The 15,130-nt window shown below is 42.0% G+C and overlaps 1 protein-coding gene across 3 annotated transcripts in view; it reads left to right on the top strand.

The window, feature by feature from the left end:
• The window catches only part of Large1 (LARGE xylosyl- and glucuronyltransferase 1), a 569,590-nt gene that overhangs the window by 261,382 nt on the left and 293,078 nt on the right, over window positions 1-15,130 (top strand). For all 3 annotated transcript variants that reach the window (XM_052728941.1, XM_052728940.1, XM_052728939.1), the window contains one exon: window positions 9,989-10,071. In XM_052728941.1, coding sequence (XP_052584901.1) covers window positions 9,989-10,071 — 83 coding nt within the window. The remainder of the gene's footprint in view (window positions 1-9,988; window positions 10,072-15,130) is intronic.

Genomic DNA, 15,130 nt, shown 5'->3' on the forward strand with positions numbered 1-15,130 from the left:
TTGTGCTTTATACCATCTGAAGATAGTATACAATAACACCATAAAGTAAGTTTGGTGGAAATCTTTGTGACGTTGTGATGTTCAGGAAGTAGTGACAAAGAAAATGGACTTGTTCGGTCCAGGTGCAGTTTTTTATTTAGACTGTTTCCCATCTGATGCTGTTAGTAGATTTTGCAGATGTAGGATATGAGGTGATAGAATGTGTTTAGGTGATTTTCTATATCCCTCCTGCACTAGAATGATGGTGTAGGGATGAGAGTTGGTCTTTTTCTTCCACAGTTAGCTCTCTAGCACCTACAAATGAATGTGGCAGATAGTAGTCCACCAGTCTTTATCTGTTGAATTGCCTGGTTAACATGTATGGACTATTTGGGATCAGGCCCATCATGTAGATACCTTAGAAGTAGGTACAGAGTACAGAACAACCAGGAAGAATTGGTACTGGGCTGTAACACGAATTTTAAAATGTCTTGTAACAACAACAACAACAACAACAAAAACCAGAGCCAGATATTAGGGTAAAAGCTGAAAGGTCAAAGAAGCAGAACAGCCAGCCACTAGCTTACCTCTAGGAAATCCTCAGCCTCAGGAGAGTGAGTTCCTGTTTCCTCACTCCTTATATACCTTTCTCTGCCCAGACATCACTTCCTGGGATTAAAGGCATGTGTGCATCCCAGTATTGGGATTAAAGGTGTGTGCCACCACTGCCTGGCTCTGTTTCCAGTGTGGCCTTGAACTCATAGAGATCCAGACAGATCTCTGCCTTCTGAGTGATAGCATTAAGGGTGTGTGCTACCATTGTCTGGCCTCTATATCTAATCTAGTGGCTGGCTCTGTCCTCTGATCCTCATGTAACCTTTATTAAGGTACACGATATATCACCACACTGGGCATTGACAGACAACCTCCCTGGCCCACGCATGCATTGGCCACTCTTTTCTGTGGACTCATGTGAAGGTCAGGCTTATCTTTAATGATTTCTATGAAGCATGGAAGTGAGTGGGCTGGGGCAGTCTACATTTGTTCTTTCTCTGTGCTTTTCCTAGGCCTTTCCTGGGCAGGGTGGAGGTGGGGGTCATGTGGAGATGCTCCTGCAAAATGGATCATCCCTGGTCTCATGGTAGGTTCTGTAAATCCTCTGACTCTGCTTCCCCTCATCAGGCCTCTAAAGAATTGGCTACCAGAGCTGGGAGGCATATCCTCCCATTTTTTAGGGTTAAAACAATTTTGTCTTTGAGATTTAACCCAATAGTCTGACTGTGATGAATGATCCCCAGAGAAGAAAGGTGGACAAATGGTTCATGCTTTCAATAATATATTAATAGTAATTCTTTTTCATTTTGGTAGCCATGCATGTGTTTTACTGATGTGGTTTCTGGCTTAAGACATGGTTCTACCCCTCCATTAGCCACTGACAGGCTGAGCCCTGGTACTTTGGTCCACTGACCTACCTGCCCAGTATCTTACTTTAATTAGTTTGAACATTGGAAAACAGAATGTTAGTGAAACTCTGTGCATAAGAATGAAAATCTGTAGACCACTACTATAGATACAGACAGTTGAAGGGGCTGGAGAGATAGCTCAATGGTTGAGATCATTGGTTGCTCTTCCAGAGGACCCTGGTTCAATTCCCACACTCACAAGGCAGCTAGCAACTAGTTGCCTGTAACTCTAGTTCCAGAGGATCTGGACTCTGCAACCAAAAAAAAAAAAAAAAAAAAAAGAATTAAACCCCTCGTTTTGTAGAGGCAGTTGCTGAGGATATGAGGTATTGAGTGATGTGCCCAATCATTAGTTTTTGCCTACCTCAATCTATGAGAAAAATGCCTCCACTTTTTCCTTTATAGACAAAGCCCAGAGAAACTTCTCCTTTAGGTTTCATGAAGACTCACACGCTCTGCCACAAATACCAGTTAGCCCTGGGTGTCATAGGTAATGTATGTCACAGGTTACATGGCTTTGATTTGGCCATTGCAGTCCTTCTCCCTCTAGATATCTCCCTGCATACTTGGCCTTTGGGTGTGCTGCATGCCTGGAATGCAGACACTGTGGTTGCTGCCATCAGAGCCCCCTGACCAACCTGGTCTATCTTTCTTTTTCTTTTATATGCAATGAGCCCATCACAGTCCTGGCATATCAGGAAAGGTCAAAGCTTTCCAGCTCTCAATCCATCTTACAGATTCTAGATCAACGGTCACCTCTTTGTTCCCTAGTTGTCAAGAATGAATCTCCATTCACAGCTCTGATATACCTACCCTACCTGTAGGTATAGGTTGCAGAGATTGAAAATGTGCTAAGCAGTGTGTTTTGGATAAAAGTTGGAGGTAGAAGATTTCCTTAGAAAGAACCTTCCTAATGTTTATAAACGATACTAACATTCCTCACTTTTATTCCTTTAGCGTCCTACACTTGGAGAATAGCAGATGTCTATATACACCAAAAACTATGTCATAATTTCCAGTCCCAGTACTAATGCAATGCCCAGGAAGGATCACCTATGATGTTAGATGATGACAGGTATACTAGGTGGTAGACTAAAGAGTGGCAAGAGCTTATGGAGAACCAAAGCAGCAGGTTGAATTAGGGAAACTGTGAAGTGGGTGCTGTAGTAGCAGCACACAAAGGAAGGGATCCCACCCAGAGCCAAAGTGGGGATACTAGTCCTGACAGGAGCTGGTTGAAGCTGAACTCTCAGATCCAACTGGTGTGTCTTATTGTGCGCACTTAACCAGAGTATAAGGAAAAGAAACTGGGTTCATTTGGTCTAGGAAGGTCAGGTCCTGAGGGCACAGAACAAATTGAGACTGGGTGGTAAGTGAGTGCGGAGGGGCAAACAGAAACACTACCCTACCCTCCAACCAGACTTAGTGCCAAAGAAAAATCTTAAAACACCAGTAGCCACACAAACACAGAAGAAGGTTTAGAGTGAGGGTCTGTGGCTACAGAACCTGATATCCAGGCGCAGTCTTTGATATTGGTTGCTCTCAGTCATTAAGGGGGTGTTTAATCCACCACACTGAGAAATTTTGAAACCTGGGATTCTCAGCATCAAAACCTATTTATGATGCCAGTAACCCTGCTTCCTGTTGCCTCCTCTCTCTATCTGCTGAAGCCCCTGAGTCCTTTGTTCCCTCTGGGGCTAAAAAAAATGTGGATGATGCAGAACATATCTTATGCTGATTTTCTCCTTTCTTAGGTAACTGCTCTCTGTTCCTCTGGCTCCAGATGATGAATTTATTCATAGTGGGAGGTATAGTGGCTAAAACTGAAGGGTTTGGAAAATTATGTAAAATATTTGAGAGTGTATGTGCTTCGCTTTTATTTATTGGGTCCATTTAGAAAGGTCTCTGAACCTTGAATCCACGACAAAGTTTGAGATCTCAGAGGACACATGTTTAAATATTTGGGATTCAGAAGAACCCAATTCTAGTGTTTTCTACATCCTCTTCTGGGATTTGTGTCCCCACATGCAAGCATTTTCCCATTCATTCTTTTCATGATTAAATTGATGGTTATCACATCCACACTGTCATCTTTCATTTGAATCTTCTGGGCAAGATATTATCTAGAGATAAGTGAAGTGATGATGCCTTCATTTTACAAGTACAGAAATTAAGAAATGCATAAATGACTCAGACAGGGTACCTGAAAGATCTGGAAGGACCTGAACACATCCACATCCACCCCCACCCCTACACACACACACACACACACACACACACACACACACACACACACACACTTTTCTTCTTAAGATGTAATTTTTTAGCAGAGAAGTACTGTTGGTTTTAAATGCGGTGCTTTTACCGGTCCTGTTACCTTCTGAGGAAAGGTCAGAGGCACAATAAAACTCAGTATCAGAGCTTTATTAGGAGGAAGAGTTGGGGGACAGAAGAGAGCGTGGCCAGGCCTGGGGCAGAGACAGGTGCAGGAGAGAGAGAGGGGTTGGGGGAGGAAAGAGCAGAAGAGAAGGGAGGAGTCTGTGTCTGGCTTTTTAAGGATTCCCCTGCACATGTGCAGGTGGGCTTAGGGAGCTACGCCATGCATACACTGATTGCCATGATGCACACATTTGTGCAATCATGCAGTGCAATGATGACGTAAGATGTAAGACCTCTTGCTTAGCTACTGAACTGCACATGTGCAGTCGTATAGCTGGAGTGGCAGAATCCTAACAAGTACCTTTTCTTTTAATGAAAAAAAAAATCTGTGTGTTTGTGTGTATGTTTCTATTGTGATAAAATACCATGACTGAAAACACCTTGGGGAGGAAAGGGTTTACTTTGTCTTACAGTTTTACATCACAGTCCATCACTGAAACAGCCAGGGCTGGAACCCAAGCTGGACAAGAAGCTGGAGGCAGAAATAAAGCAGAAGCTATGGAGGAGTCCTGCTTACTAGCTTATTATCCATGGCTTACTCAGCTTGTTTTATTATGCTGTCCAAGACCACAGGCCTAGGGACGGCACCACACCCAATGAGTTTCCTGATATCAATCATTAATCAAAAAAATGACTCAAGGTTTGCTCACAGATCAATCTGATGGTGACATTTTCTTAATTGAGGTGCCCTCTTCCAGGGATTCTAGCTTGTGTCAAGTTGACATAAAAGTATCTATTAGTGTGTGTGGTGTACACACACTGGACACATGTTGTAGTGGTGTTGTTGTACACACACACACACATGTTGTTGTGGTGTCGAAAACCAGGAACTTAAACCAAGATATTGCAAGGCAAAAATTTGTTAACAACTGGGCCATATTTTCAGTCTCCCATAGTAGGAGACTGCTGTGGGATGTTCTGTATGGCAAATGTGTTGCTCTGATTGGTCAATAAATAAATCACTGATTGACCAGTGGCTAGGCAGGAAGTGTAGGGGGGACAGGGAGGAGAATAAAGTTGGGAAGTGGAAGGCTAAGTCAGAGAGACACTGCCAGCCGCCACGATGAGAAACAGCATGTGAAGATGCCGGTCAGCCATGAGCCATGTGGCAAGGTATAGATTAATGGAAATGGATTAATTTAAGCTATAAGAACGGTTAGCAAGAAGCCTGCCACGGCCATACAGTTTGTAACCAATATAAGTCTCTATGTTTACTTGGTCAGGTTTGAGCGGCTGTGGGACTGGCAGGTGAGAGAGATTTGTCCTGACTGTGGGCCAGGCAGGAAAACTCGAGCTACAGGAGACTGAAAATAGCAATCAACCAAAGTATAGGAACCTCTTTATAGCAATCAAGTAAGTGATTAAAAGTGGAATTTTGAAGTTATTTTTATGATCATGGGACAGGTACATGTTATAAGGTTATGGTGAAACAGTTAACATACCACCAAACATTTTATGCACAGTCAATTCTCAAAACAATGGAAACAAGTTACAATGTGTAATTCACAACATTATTGAGGAAGAACCAGTCAAAAAATGTTGACCTCCGGCTAAGAACATACTCAAAATCTGACATTGTTTAACTAAAAAGAAAAATGAAGTCAGCTGTCCCTTAGCAATGAGTGTGAATGTATATAAAGACAGGAGATGGGTGTCCAGGATCTTCCTGATTCTGTATCCATATTATTTACTACGGCAGGGTATCTCACTGAACCCAGAACTTGAGGATTCAGCTAAACTAGCTATCTAGCAGCTTGCTTGGGGGCATTCCAGGTCTCCACCTTCCTAGGGCTAGGATTCCAGGAAATGGCCTCCCCTGCTGGGAATATACATAGATTCTGAGGATACAAATTCTGGTCTTCCCATTTCCTGGCAAGTGATTTATCCACTGAGCTAACTCCCCAGCCCCTTAACAAAAGTATGGTTTACTCTAGAGTCAGAACAATTCTTACTTGACAAGCAGGGTGGGGGGTTTCTTGTATACTTTAGAATAGTTTGTCTGCATCCCTAGCTCTATCTACAAGATGTCAGTTACATTTCTACTCCAAATGGTTGTGTCTCATAGCTATTGAATCTTGGGATTGGGTCAGGTGCTCCATGTAGAGGACACTGCCTTCTGACAGAGCATGTGAAGATCCTGCTGTATGTTTTCAGAAGCTCTGTTAAAATCCTAACTTCATGTATTTGTTACTTTTCTTGACACTGCGACAAAATATGTAATAAAAGCCATTTGAGAGAAGAAAGCCTTACTTTATCTCAGGGCTTTAGAGGATATAGTCCCCTGTGCTAAGGGACACATGTCTGTGAGAGCGGCTCATGGCTGGGGCAATGGGAATAGGAGGCATTTCCTTTCACCTTATAGGCATCCAGAAAGCAGAGAACCCAGGCCAGAAACAGAGCTGGCCCATGAACCTTAAGTCAGCCTTCCTCCCTTCTACTTCCTCCATTTGGACTCCACTTGAACTCCACTTTCTAAAGCTTACACAGCCTTCTGAAACAGTGCCACCAGCATGGGATCAACTACCCAAACATAGGATCCTGGTGCAGGATGGGAGGAATTTTTATGCCCATATTGAAGGGACCCCCAAAAGACCACCATGGAGACTGAATCCCGTATGTAAAAGCAAAGAGCGTTTATCATCTTCAAGCTCTAGGGCTTGGTCTCTGTCTGTCCAAAGCAATGGTGAGAGCAGAGAGCCCTGAGTACAGGTAAGGTGGGGGTTTTATTATAGCAGAGGTTGAGGTGAGGGGATTTCCAGGGTTCAGGACTCTGATTGGCTGACATTTGTCTAGGGATATAGAGAATGTTTGGAATGTCAGGCATTTCCTCTTAGATGCAGGCCCCACTGAGTGGAGTCCTCTTATGGCTTTTCCTGGGTCCAGAAGTTACCTGCCAGAAGCTGTATCTGTGCCTCTAATCCTGTCATGGCAGCTGTGTGGTCAAGCTTTTTTGGGGGTCCCCTACAGAGTCAGTTCCCTTCAAACCATAATATTCTCCAAGCTTGAGTTTCCTATCTGTGATACAAAAATGAAATACTGTACTTGACTCACACAGCTGTGAGGTTTAAGTGTGGTAAAGCATGTGATATGAAGCACAAGGCCCGGGATGTAGTCATTTCTTGATTGATGCCACCTCTCATTGTGCTTGCTATTAGTGTCTTTTCTTCCCCTTCATCTTTCTTGGCCCTTAGGTACAAGAACAGAGCATGAGGCTTATATCAGGTACCTGGGATCAGGGATTTGTGTCTTTGGTAGGGATGATGTATAGGAAGAGGCTGGGGATAAAATGAGAGGGCTGTTTAGATGAGGAACAATGGAGGCTAGGTGTGGTGCTGCTGGGAAGGTCATGTTATAGTGTTTGGAAACTAGGACCTCTGCAGCAGAAATTAGCTACAGTCCCCCACTCATCCCTGCTGCCTCCAGCTGGCAAGAGAGCTGACCTTCCCCTTTACCAGCTGCAACACTGTGAAAGAGGCCCTGTAACTCATCTGGGCAGCACAGTGGAGTTGACCCTGTTGATGGAGGTTGCAGGTGAGCCCCAGGCCCCAGAATGTGAGCATGAGAGATCTGGCTCCACACCTCATCTACCATATGGTGGCCTGGGCGAGAGATAGATATGTTGCCCACCCCCACCCTCCAAAGCCTGAGGCTGGTGGGAGAATTGGCCCTGAGGTCATAAGAGCTGGAGAACTGCCCCTCTCCCTCACCAGCTGCAGCACTGTGGAGAGCAAGTCTGTACCTCACCTGGGTAATACAGTAGAACTGGCCCTGATGGTGAAGATGTGGAAGAGCCAACCCTGAGTGCTTGAAAGGAGGAGGACAGGCACTACCCGTTGCTCATTGCTGCAAAGGATGACCTAGCTAGGGCAGTGCTGGAGAGTTCACCTTGCATAGCATAAAACAGAGGCCTAGAACCAGACCAGGGACTCTTTGCAATGAACATTTGCAAGTAAAGATGATATAAATAAGAGTTTACTGCATAACTCACTGTGTCATACTACAGCTTCCATGACAAGATTTTTTTTTCTTTTTTCTACTCCTTTTTTTTTTCTATTTTATTTTATTTTGAGTGGGAGGTTGCAAGGGCAGGGGTGGATACGAAGGGATGGGGAAATGAATGTGATCCACATGCTTGATGTGAAAGACACAAAAAAATAAATAAAAATGAATCCAGTAGATGTGGTAACCACATGACAATAGATTTTCCTAGACAGTGATGTTCTGATGAAGCTGAATCCTGTTTCTAGCACTGGGGGTGGTGGGAGTAGTCAGTGTGCGTAAAGGTAATTGGGATCAGAGATATTATGGGAATGGATTGAGGCTGATGAATATAGTTTATCGTTTGTGTCTGATGGGTGTGCTTCCCATGGTAATATTAAATGTGGTGTGAAGAATTCCTGTTAGCCAGAAGTCATTGCACAAAGCATCCAATGGAGTGAGAAGGGTAGAAGAAGAACATCAAGAAGGAGCTGCCCAGGATAGTGGGAAGTCAGGAGCTGTGATGTGATACCATGATCTGTCAGAATGGGTCCATTGTGATGGTTGATTTTAATATTTAATTTCACACAATCTAGAATCATCTGACAGAGGCCTCTTTATGTCTGTGAGGAAGAATATTGGTTGTTGTGGTTGGTGTAAGAAGGTGTTGCCACTGTTGGCAGACACCATTTCCTTCACTTGTCATTCTGGGCAGTATGAGTATAGAGAGGGCAAGAGAACTAGTATGCATATATTAATACATTGCTCTGTGCTCTTGAGTTTGGATATAATGTGACTAGTTCTATTGAGCTCCTACAGTCTTGATGTCCCCCCTTTCCTTCCTCCTCCCATTTCTTCCTCTCTACCCTCCCCTTCTCTCTTACCCCCACCCCATTTAAAATTAATTTAAAAAACAACAAAACTTGTTAACCTTAAGGAAGAGCCAACCTGAATATGCCAGCCTTACTGACAGCTTTGAGTATGAAGAGATATTTTTGTCACTTGTAATTCAATTATAGAGCACTACTGTACCTGCAAAATTCAAAAATGAGACATGAGGGCTTGAATAAAGGCTCCAGAAAGCCACTTATTTGGGGTAATTTGTTGCTGAGTTAGATTTTTATATGGAGTGTCCAAGAGGGCTGGGTATGAATCTGTGAAGTTCAAACTATTTTGTGGTACAGATCCTAGGATATTAGGCAATGCCACCAACCAGAAATATACCCCCAAGAAAAGCTGCAGGTATGGTATAGAGGTAGTTGAAAGGGGAAGCTACAGTTGCCACAAGGAACTCTACTGGAAGGATGTGGCATCCCAAACATATTGTACCTAAGTAGTGTCATCATGAGTCCTAGTTGTTGGAGAAGGAACTTCAGCCTTTGTTGTTTGCCCCACTTGGTTTCATTCTTGCTATGGTCTAGTTTGTCTTCCTTATGGAAGTTGCTTTAGTCAGGTATTTTAGCATAGCCACCAAACATAACTGATATTCATGCCCTGTGTTGTAGTTATTGTCTGGCTCTTCAGCTTTCCCAGAGCCACCTGGGGTTAAAGGCAGAGTCAGAGTTCATGTTTGTGGTTAATACTTTGACAGCTTAAATGAGATGGTTGATAATGCCCATCTCCGTTCTGCCCTTTAATTCCTAGATGGTATCCCCCATGGGACCCCGAGCTGCTCACTGGTCCCTTTGGCCTGCTCTCAGGTTGACTTTAGTACTCTAATCCATTTCAGAAGAAAAGTTTACACTCTGAACCATAACTTGTCAGTCTGAAAGCTCTGACTTATTGGTCCATTGGGGTACATTTCTTCTCTTTTGCCAGTTGCCATTGTCTCCTGGCTTGGGGGCAGGAGACTCACTGTTTACCTATTTGAGCCAATAACCATTGCAACCATCTCTAAAATGTAATTGAAAAGACTCTTAATGGCCTCCAAATGATGATAGCTCCATAAACCAATTAAAAAGACTTTAATAAAACTGTCTCAAGTTATTCTCCATGACTGCAGGCAGTGCCTTTTGTTTTCTCTGATCCCAACAAGAAATCAGGATGATTTTTCTCTCCTGTGGGCCTACAAGACAAGAAGACTTTCTTCTGTCTGTATAATAGTTCATTCTCTGTTCCTTTTCTCTCAGACCATCCACGTGGCCATTGTCTGTGCCGGATACAATGCCAGCAGGGATGTTGTTACCCTGGTCAAGTCAGTCCTCTTTCACAGGTAAGAACAGTCTTTGCTGTACTCTCCTGGCTTCTTTGTATGTCCCTGACCACCTGCATGTTGCCCTGAAGAAGGTTAGATAAAGAGTGTGCTTTTTCACCTATCATTCAGACTGCCATGAAAATTAATTTTTGTCCAAAATATGAAGGATATTACATTAAGAAAGCTTAATACCAGGGGTTTGGTGTTGCCCAGCCATGCTTAGATTTGTAGCTTCAGAACTACAGGAGCCTTCAAGGACATCCCCAGTTAGATGCTTCAGTTTGTGCTACCCTACAATCTCCAGCTCTTTTTCTATATTCCTGTTGGCAGATTATGTTGTGATTTGCACTACATCCCACCTAAAATTCCTATTTAAAGCCCTAACCCTTGGTACTTTGAAATAAGACCGTAGATAAACTTTTAAAAAGAGAAGATTAAGTTAAAGTAGGTACACTGTGGTGGACCCTAATCCAATATGGCTAGTGTTAAAAATATAAGATTAGGACAGATACATTCAGAAGGAAGACAATACCTAGCCAAGGAATTTGACCTCACATATTTTAGACTTCTATCTCCTAGCACTGCGGCGAAATGAATTTCTGTTTCCAGCTAGCCAATCTGTTTTAGTTTGCTATGGCACATTGGATATTATAAAATAATACCCCAGATTGAGTTGCCCCTTTTCTGGGTGCTTTGACTGTCAGAAATCATTCTTTATGTTAGGCTAAAGATGCTGTCCAGTAGACCTTGTAGATCTCCATGAGACCAGGTAGAAGTTTGGTTCTCTTCCACTGGGAAGTGGAGATACCTCTTAGGTGTCATCTCTTCTCTATGCTTCTGCTTTCTCATGGACCTTTCTTCCTTCCCTTCAATATTCAGGTTCATTGCCCAGACATACTTAATAAGGTAACATACAGAATTGAGTCTGTAGTTCCAGTTAATACCCTCCTTGACCCTGCTCTGACTTCTCTTCATGGATTTGGATAAAGTTCATCTATAATTGCAACCAATAATATAGGCAAACACATATGAAATGATTGAGTTAGGATCCTGAACATTCTCAGCAGAAGGAACACTGTTGAGAAGAAGTTCTCAGTTCAGCTGAGTAGAGAGCACAGTATAGTCACTGGAATTCACCACTCAGACCCACCAACACTGCAAGACTATACATCATTTATCCCACCTGCTATCTCAGTCTCCCAACCAACCCTTCTCTCTGCAGCACCTTGCAGCTCTCCCTCTTGGAGATATTTCAGGTTCTCTCCTCTCCATCTAGCTCGGGCCTACTGGTCGCTAACCTGCATATACCCTTCCTGGTTCTAAGATTTCTGTTCTTCATATCCATCTTTTCTTACTCATCAGGGGCCAATGTATTCTTCATAGTGTTTTCTTACCTGTCTCTGTGATGATATCATGCCTTGCTGCCCTGGCCTGTTTGTAGCTCCCTCCTCTTTCCATCATATGTCCTGCTACTCTGTCAACCTACTCCTTCCCTAATCCCAAACTATCGATTACCTTCTTAACTTACAGGATTTCACAAAGGTGCTACCTATGACAGGAAGCCTGCTTGCAACTCTCAGTGCATGTTTAAGCTCCTAGTCTATAGCCCATTATACCCTGCTTACCTTTTTTTTTTATTATCATACTTATTATGTTGATCTCTATGTATTCATTCATGTTCCTTCTGTAGCAGAATACAGGCCTTTTGGAGAAATAAACCATGACTTATTTTCTCTGTATCTCATGTATTTATAAAACTGCTAACCAGTAAGTGTTCATTTAGTAAATGCTCATGGGGGAGTCCTTTAGTAAGTAACCTGAAGATACATATTTTTAATCAGTGACCTAAGATTCACTAGATTCAGTTCACATTTACATTCATGCCACTGTTGTACCAAGAGGCCTTCAGCAAGTTCCTTTAACCCTTTGTTGCTTTGTTAACTTTTGCTGTGGATCAGGTCACTCCCAGTCTGACTTTGTTTGTAACAATGTTTATTCATTAGTGAGCTCTGTGGCATGTCTTTTTTGCTGGTCCAATTATGTAGCTGGAGTCAGCTGGCCTGTTGACAAAAGATCACATTTCTTACCTTCTAGCATCAAGGACAGGGTGAAGAATGTGAGTAACAAAGCAAAATATAACAGTATCAGTTAGCAACAGGGGCTGGCAACTCTTCCTGCCCCTCCTGCCCCTTTAAATCTATGATTTCTGTTGTATAAGGTAAGAGGTCATAGGAATGTCAGGTAGAAATTGGCTGAGTCTTCTCATGTGAAGCCAAGTGCCTTTTCTACATGACCATATTCACTGTGCAGTTTCTGACACTTGTGGTTTCCACACCCTCATTGCTGCCTGCAGCCAGGTGCTATGAACACAGCATGAGTCAAATGAGAGATTTCCAGCCATGACGTCATTATTCCTTATCTCCAGGACAATGGAGAGCCCCTCCCTGATCGAGTCCAAAGGCCCGTTTTTTCAGGAAAGGCTGTTTGTATGATTAAAGATATTATTTTTTTTCTATGTTGTAATCATGATAAAATTTTCAATCTCTGGTATTGTTTTTGAGCAAAAGTTTCCTTACTGTTGCCTTAGTTACAAATCACATAAACTGGTAGTTGTTGAAATTGTAAGAGTCTTATTGAGAGTAAACTTTTTATTCCAACAGTCTGTGTAGCACAAAGATGTTCAATTTAAAATAACAGTTTTAGTAGCAACTGTGGAAGGCATATCATCCTTCTATGGAGATGTGCACATCCAAGAAGATTGCTTGTTACTAGTGTTGTAATGAAGATAAAGACTGAACCATGGCAATGATTACTTGGCTCTTCTGGACTGGGTGACCTCTGGAGTCCCTCCCTCACCTTGAAGTGATACAAATAAGAATGATTGTAAATTGATTTATGGCTGATAGTGATTTGGACATTAAAGCAAAAGGATGTTTGAAAGACATTAAGCTGAGAAAATCCAGCTATAAATAGCTTTATGGCTCCCAAGTCTGTTATGGGTATTAACTAAGACATGATTATAAAATATGTTGACAAATGAAGTACCTTCCTAATGTTAATAATAATAGAATAATAGTGGTTCAGAATGCTTCTTTTGGCTTTCACTGTTAATTATAGTAATTAAGTTTATTTCCCAGACAAGATTTTCAACAGGTTTTCATTTAAGGCCTCCTTTGTTATGTCAAATCAATTTTACTTCTACAATATGTTTGGTGACAGTGGACATGCTATATTTCACAGGATAGTAAAAGACTGACATGAACAGTGTGGAACTGAATATTCTCCAACCTCTGGAAAGAAATTTCAGAATATCTGTCAAAGACCTTTACCCCACATGGCTACTGAAGGTTTCGTGTCTTAAAAGGATAACTTAAATGCTTTTATTCTTTTATTTTTGAGATTATAATATAATTTTCCTTTCTTCCCTCTAAACTCTTCCATATACTTTCTCTCTTTGAAATTGATGACCTCTTTTTTCATATATATGTGTATACATTCATTCTTAAATATAATATCTGTCTGTATAACCATGCAGTTGGATTTTTCTTTGGGCTGCTAGCTCATAAATAATGACACAGAGATTTATTATCAGTTTTCAAAGCTCGGCCTTAGCTTAGGTTTGTTGTTGGTGGTGGTGTTTTTTTTTTTTAGCTTTGCGCCTTTCCTGGAACTCACTCTGTAGCCCACGCTAACCTCAAACTCACAGAGATCCACCTGCCTCTGCCTCCTGAGTGCTGGGATTAAAGGCGTGCGCTACCACCACCTGGCTTAGGTTTGTTCTTAACTAGTTCTTATAACTTAAATTAACCCCTTTTTTAAAAATCTGTGTTCTGCCACATTGTACTCCCTCTCTTCCATCTTGTACCTCCTGTCTCCTCTTCCTGGCTGGCTGGTGACTTTGCCCTTCTTCCTAGAGTCTTCTCTGTTACCGGAAGTCTGGCCTAACCTCTTGCTAGCTATTGGCCATTCAATTTTATTACACCAATTTCAACAATATGTTTTCACACAATGTACCAATATCCCACAACATAACCAAACTCTTCTTGAAATCTTGCTTATAGTCATTCTAAAAGTAGCAACTAGGGTGGGAAAGGGAACATAGGATTTCCCAAGGCAAGGAAGCCAGCATGGGTTTTGGCTCTGCTTTTGCTTTAGATTTGTGGGAACTGCAGATCCAGGCAATCACCATACATATTTGAACATTGGCTCTACTCTTCCCAACAACCCCTACCTAGCCATAGTGCCCTGTTTAGAACATGCAGAGATATATTGCTGTTTTCCTTTTCAACAAATGCTGCTGTCACTCTTACCCTACACCAAATTCTGTCCTAAATGTTGTCAAGATACTAAAGTGCCCAGTTCTGTGCCTGCTGAAGAAATGTACTGTTGCTAACCCCTATTTCACAGACAATACAACTGAGGACCAAGATGGCTAAGTCATTGCTCAAGATCACATGTTCAGGAGGTAGACAGAGCTAAATTTAAGCTCAGTCCCTTGGCTTCTGAGTCTTTACTCTCCACAGACAACAAGGAGTTTCCTACTTTTAATGTCGTTATCATTACTTTTAGTTTTCATCATCATTTTTGGTGGAGATGTAGATACTGATATCATTGTTCCAATGCCATTATCATCTTCCTCCCCCTAAGATTTGTACTTGTGAGGTGCTGAATGTTGCATACACAAAAGATTTAAAAGCCTGAGCATCCATGTTCCTAATAAAATTTAAGACAGTATGGACACATGATGCCTTTGAACATATAGGAGTCTGTAGAGAAACCAGGGGAAATATTTTTTTTTCCTCAGATGTTAAACTTGACGTGGGATCTTGCATGTGAATTCCATCCCTACTCAATAGGTACTTCCATCACCGTAACTCTAGAGAAATTTAGGTTAAATGGCTCATTCAATGTCAATTAGATTTTAGTTCATCAGTTCTAGTCTTCGCTCTGTGTGATGTGGCCTTTTGATTCTACTAGAAAGTTGTTCTCTTCTCTTTTATCTGATAAAGAGCTTTATTAAGTTACCCTTGAATTTTTCCATTTTATGGAGGCCATTTTGCATCCTCCAATTCAAGGA

This window comes from Peromyscus californicus, unplaced genomic scaffold, assembly GCF_007827085.1.
Source record: "Peromyscus californicus insignis strain IS unplaced genomic scaffold, ASM782708v3 Scaffold_8__1_contigs__length_139910024, whole genome shotgun sequence".
NCBI classification, from domain to species: domain Eukaryota; kingdom Metazoa; phylum Chordata; class Mammalia; order Rodentia; family Cricetidae; genus Peromyscus; species Peromyscus californicus.